General features: G+C 60.5%; 1 protein-coding gene across 1 annotated transcript in view; it reads left to right on the forward strand.

The window, feature by feature from the left end:
• The window catches only part of NACC1 (nucleus accumbens associated 1), a 4,016-nt gene extending 1,103 nt beyond the window's left edge, over nucleotides 1-2,913 (forward strand). Inside the window, exons 2-5 of the mRNA XM_021710663.1 lie at nucleotides 25-202; nucleotides 1,618-1,723; nucleotides 1,826-1,923; nucleotides 2,477-2,913. Coding sequence (XP_021566338.1) covers nucleotides 25-202; nucleotides 1,618-1,723; nucleotides 1,826-1,923; nucleotides 2,477-2,736 — 642 coding nt within the window. The 3' untranslated portion in view covers nucleotides 2,737-2,913. The remainder of the gene's footprint in view (nucleotides 1-24; nucleotides 203-1,617; nucleotides 1,724-1,825; nucleotides 1,924-2,476) is intronic.
• Nucleotides 2,914-4,273: the final 1,360 nt, after the last annotated feature.

The raw sequence follows: 4,273 nt of genomic DNA on the forward strand, positions 1-4,273 counted from the left end.
CCCCCGACACGCTGCCCTCTCCCCACAGCCGAAAAGGTGGAGGCCCTCCCCGAGCAGGTGGCCCCCGAGTCCCGGAATCGCATCCGGGTGCGGCAGGACCTGGCATCGCTCCCGGCTGAGCTCATCAACCAGATTGGCAACCGCTGCCATCCCAAGCTGTACGACGAGGGCGACCCCTCTGAGAAGCTGGAGCTGGTGACAGGTGGGCTGGCCACTTCTGGTATCCTCCCCCACCTCCGAGGGGCTGGGCAGCTGGTTAGGAACCCCTCAGCACCCTCAGTTTCCCCTTTCTGGGATGTTGAAAGCAGCTGCTCTGGGGTGGGATTGTGGATCAAGTTAGATGAGTTGGTTCCCACGGAAGCCTGGCTCTGGGCTCCTGGTGTTCATGTTGGCTGTGTCAGGCACACTGGGAAAGATTAGCTACTTCCTAAGGCGATCAGAGCTACCACTGAGCTTAAGAACTGGCCAGGCGGGTGTGGTGACTTATGTCATCCCAGCCCCAACACTTTGGGAGGAGGCTGAGGCCAGGAGTTCAAGACCAGCCTGGGCAATAAAACAAGACCCCATCTCTACAAAATAAAATGTTAAAAATTAGCGGGACATGATGGTAGATACCTGTAGTCCTAACTACCTGGAGAGGCTGAGATGGGAGGCTTGCCTGAGCCCCCGAGAGTTGGAGGCTGCAGTGAGATGGGATTCCAGATCGGGCAACAGCAAAACACTGTCTCTTAGAAAAAAGAACCTGCTGGGCTCGGTGGCTCAGCCTGTAATCCCGCGGCTTTGGGAGGCTGAGGTGAATGGATTGCCTGAACCCGCAGGTTCGAGACCCGCCTGGGCAACTTGGCGAGACCTCATCTCTACAATAAAATAAAAATGAGCCGGGCATGGTAGCACGCGCCTGTGGTTCCAGCTATGTGGAAGGCTGAGGCGGAAGGATCGCCGGAGCCCAGCAGGTCGAGGCTGCGGTGGCCGGAAGCGGCCACTGCACTCCAGTCTGGGCGACAGAGTGAGACTCCAACTCAAAAAAAAGAAAAAAGAAAAAGGAACCTGGCCATTGTTTTGTTAAACTTTGGTGTCCAAATGGCTCTTTGAGCTGTGGCTGCCATGTTTCCTAGCTTTGGCCTCTACCCCTGCCTTGGGGAGGTGAATCTATCTCTCCCCCCCCACCTCATTCTCCCTCTAATTTACTTTCTAAATAAACTATATTTTCTAATGAACAAATAAGAGGAAAAAGAACCTGGCTGTGTGAGCCTCTGTTCCCCGTTAATCTTCCCAAGCCCGGGCCGTCTCTGTAGCTGTATGGTCTGGGTGCCTGCCTCGTGCACAGGGGGTTGTGCCAGGCTCGGGAAGGGTCTGGCACCCAGCAGATGCCTCGTGGATGGCAGATGGTGGTGCCACCCTTTCTGTCCTTTCTGAATGCTGAGGAGGCAGGGAGTCCCGGGGAGCCTCACCCGGTGGCCCTGGAGATGGAGTGGGGAAGGAGGTCCCTAGGGTGAGTCGTCGGGGCCAAGGGCCCCAGAGGGTCTGGAGGCTCTGAGAAGTGGGCTGGGCCTGGCCTCACAACTGTGGACTGTGGGGCTCGGGCCACCCCGGCCAACCTCCCCCTTCCCCCACCAGGCACCAACGTGTACATCACGAGGGCGCAGCTCATGAACTGCCATGTCAGCGCCGGCACGCGGCACAAGGTCCTGCTGCGGCGGCTTCTGGCCTCCTTCTTTGACCGGTGAGTTCCTCGCCAGAGCCCAGGGAAGGAGAGCGGTGTTGTCCCGTGCCCCCAGCACAGACTCCCTCTGACCCTGCCTTTCCTCCTCCCCCTCTCCCCCAGGAACACACTGGCCAACAGTTGCGGCACCGGCATCCGCTCTTCCACCAATGACCCCAGCCGCAAGCCACTGGACAGTCGCGTCCTCCACGCCGTCAAGTGTGAGTGTCCAGCCATCTGGAGTGGAGGGTGGGGCCTGTGGCAGCCAACTGTCCTTTTCTGCCCCGTGTTTGCTCTGATGGATAGATGGAGTTTGGTGTTGAGAAAGGTTCTGAGGCTCAGTCTAGGCCTGTTGGAGGAAGGCTGTGGTTGATTAGCAATTTCTTTGTGGTTGGAGGGGACGCTGGGGAGCCTGTGTCCAGCAGCGAGTTCTCAAACTCAGGGTGGCCACAGGCAGGACATGGCCTCCAGGCAGAACCTGCCAGACAGAGGGGCAGCCACCAGACCAGTAGTGGGGGGAGGTGGTGGTATCCGCATGGGGTCTTCCGGTTGCTGAATTCCAGCCACAATCCAAAGCTGGTGACAGAGCCGGGACAGCCCTTGGAGACGCACGCATCCCACATGTGGCTGCCTTCATCTGGGGGGGCCTGTGCCCAGGGCATGGCGGCAGCAGTCTTCCCTCTGTGGGGGAGTCACAGGTGCCGGGAGAGGGGGGAGCCTTGTGGGGGTGGCATGGCCGTGTGCCAGGGCCTGAGCCGCCGCCCTGCTGTGCAGACTACTGCCAGAACTTCGCCCCCAACTTCAAGGAGAGCGAGATGAACGCCATTGCGGCCGACATGTGCACCAACGCCCGCCGTGTCGTGCGCAAGAGCTGGATGCCCAAGCTCAAGGTGCTGCACGCCGAGGGTGACACCTACACCACCTTCATCAGCGACACGGGCAAGATCGAGCCGGACATCATGGGCGTGGAGCACAGCTTCGACGCAGCTGGCCACGAGGGCGAGGCGGGCCCCTCAGCGGAGGCCCTGCAGTAGCCACTGGGCCCTCCCTGTGGGGGACACTCCCCTCCTGTCACACGCCCCCGCCATCCTGGTCACGAGCTACTGTCTGTCCCTCCCCAGGACCCGCGGGGGGCGCTGCATGCTCCCAGCCCCTCTGCCTCCCTGTCCTTCCCCTTCCCTTTCGGCCTGGAGAGGACGCAGGGCAGGTGGTCTGTGCGGCCTTCTTAACACTCAGCAGTCAGGGATGCTCGGCCCCCTCCTAACCCATCTCCCCACGCATCAGGCCTGTCAGGAGGGGGCCAGCCTGGGGCCTCGGAAGGCCCCTCCCCAGGCCCAGGCCACCTCGGGAAGCGTTCCTCAGCCTTCGGCCCTCATTGCAGCCCCTTGGGGCTCAAGGGGAGCCCCCGGGGTTCTCAGGACCCCTTCCTCCACCTCCCAGTGCTTCCATGTCTCCAGAAGCGCCTTCTGGTTGCCCTCGTCTGTCCCTGCGCCTGGGCTGGGATAGGCGAGGTCATGGGGACGCCCATTTAACAGCTGGGGAAACCGAGGCTCCAAGAAATTGCACAACCAACCTAAGGTGGCTGCGGTGAAGGGCAAGGACCAGCGCCCGTTGTCCTCTCCTTCACCTCTTGTCCCATTGGTCCCTTGGGGCCTGAGGGCCAGGTCCGAGGGCAGGAGGGTTTCTTGGGGGCAGACTGGGGGTCTCGGAGGGTAGGAGGAGAGGTCTCGGGCTGGCCGAGCGTGTGTGTGCGTGTGCCGGTGTGTGTGTGTGCAGAAGAGTCACTCAAACAAATGAAGATATAAGAGGCAGTAGGACCAGGGTTGGAACCCAGGGGAGCAGGCTGGGGGCTGCTGCCCTTCCCTCCCTGCCCCCGCCCCACGGCAGGGCTCCCAGCCCCTACCCCCTGTACATAATTTTTAAAACATTTTTTTAGCGAATGAAATATTGAAGTATAAGATTCCTTTTATTTTTCAAACCAATGGGACTGTGTTTGATGTCCCCCCGGTCCGGGAGCTGGGGAAGGCAGGATGGGGAGGGAGGGAGGGGCTGGGAGCAGGCCGAGTGTTGTGTGTGTGTGTGTGTGTGTGTGTGTGTTTCGTGGGTGCGTGTTTGGGGGGGCGGCCACGGCCGCTGCCTGGGCTTCTGTGGGTCTGGCCAGTTTCCCCCTCCCACCCCCACCCCCCAGGCTACAATTCAAGGGTGTCCCAGGCCTTGGCCGCCTGGCTGAGCCCAGCTCCTGGGGGCAGGGCAGGGCCCACTTCCATTGTTAGTGGTTGTTTGCAGAACTTTCTCTCTTACCATTCCTCTTTTTGTTCTCTAGCCCAGAGCGAGTGTTTTTTTGTTTTGTTTTAGTTTTCCATGTGAAAGTGCGGAGGGTTTTCTTTTTAATCCCCCATCCCCCACTCTGGGTGTCATCTCACCATACCGCAGTTGAGTTTCGGCTCTTGTCCTCCCTGCCTTGGTCCCCGGCCCCCGCCCATTGCTGCCAGTGGCCTCTCTCGGGGTGGGAGGGGGTTGCATGCCCCAGGGTGGGCCAGCCCTTGGAACCTGATCTGGAGATCGGTCCCC

Source organism: Carlito syrichta, unplaced genomic scaffold (assembly GCF_000164805.1).
Source record: "Carlito syrichta isolate Samal-C Ts95f unplaced genomic scaffold, Tarsius_syrichta-2.0.1 Scaffold297031, whole genome shotgun sequence".
NCBI lineage: Eukaryota > Metazoa > Chordata > Mammalia > Primates > Tarsiidae > Carlito > Carlito syrichta.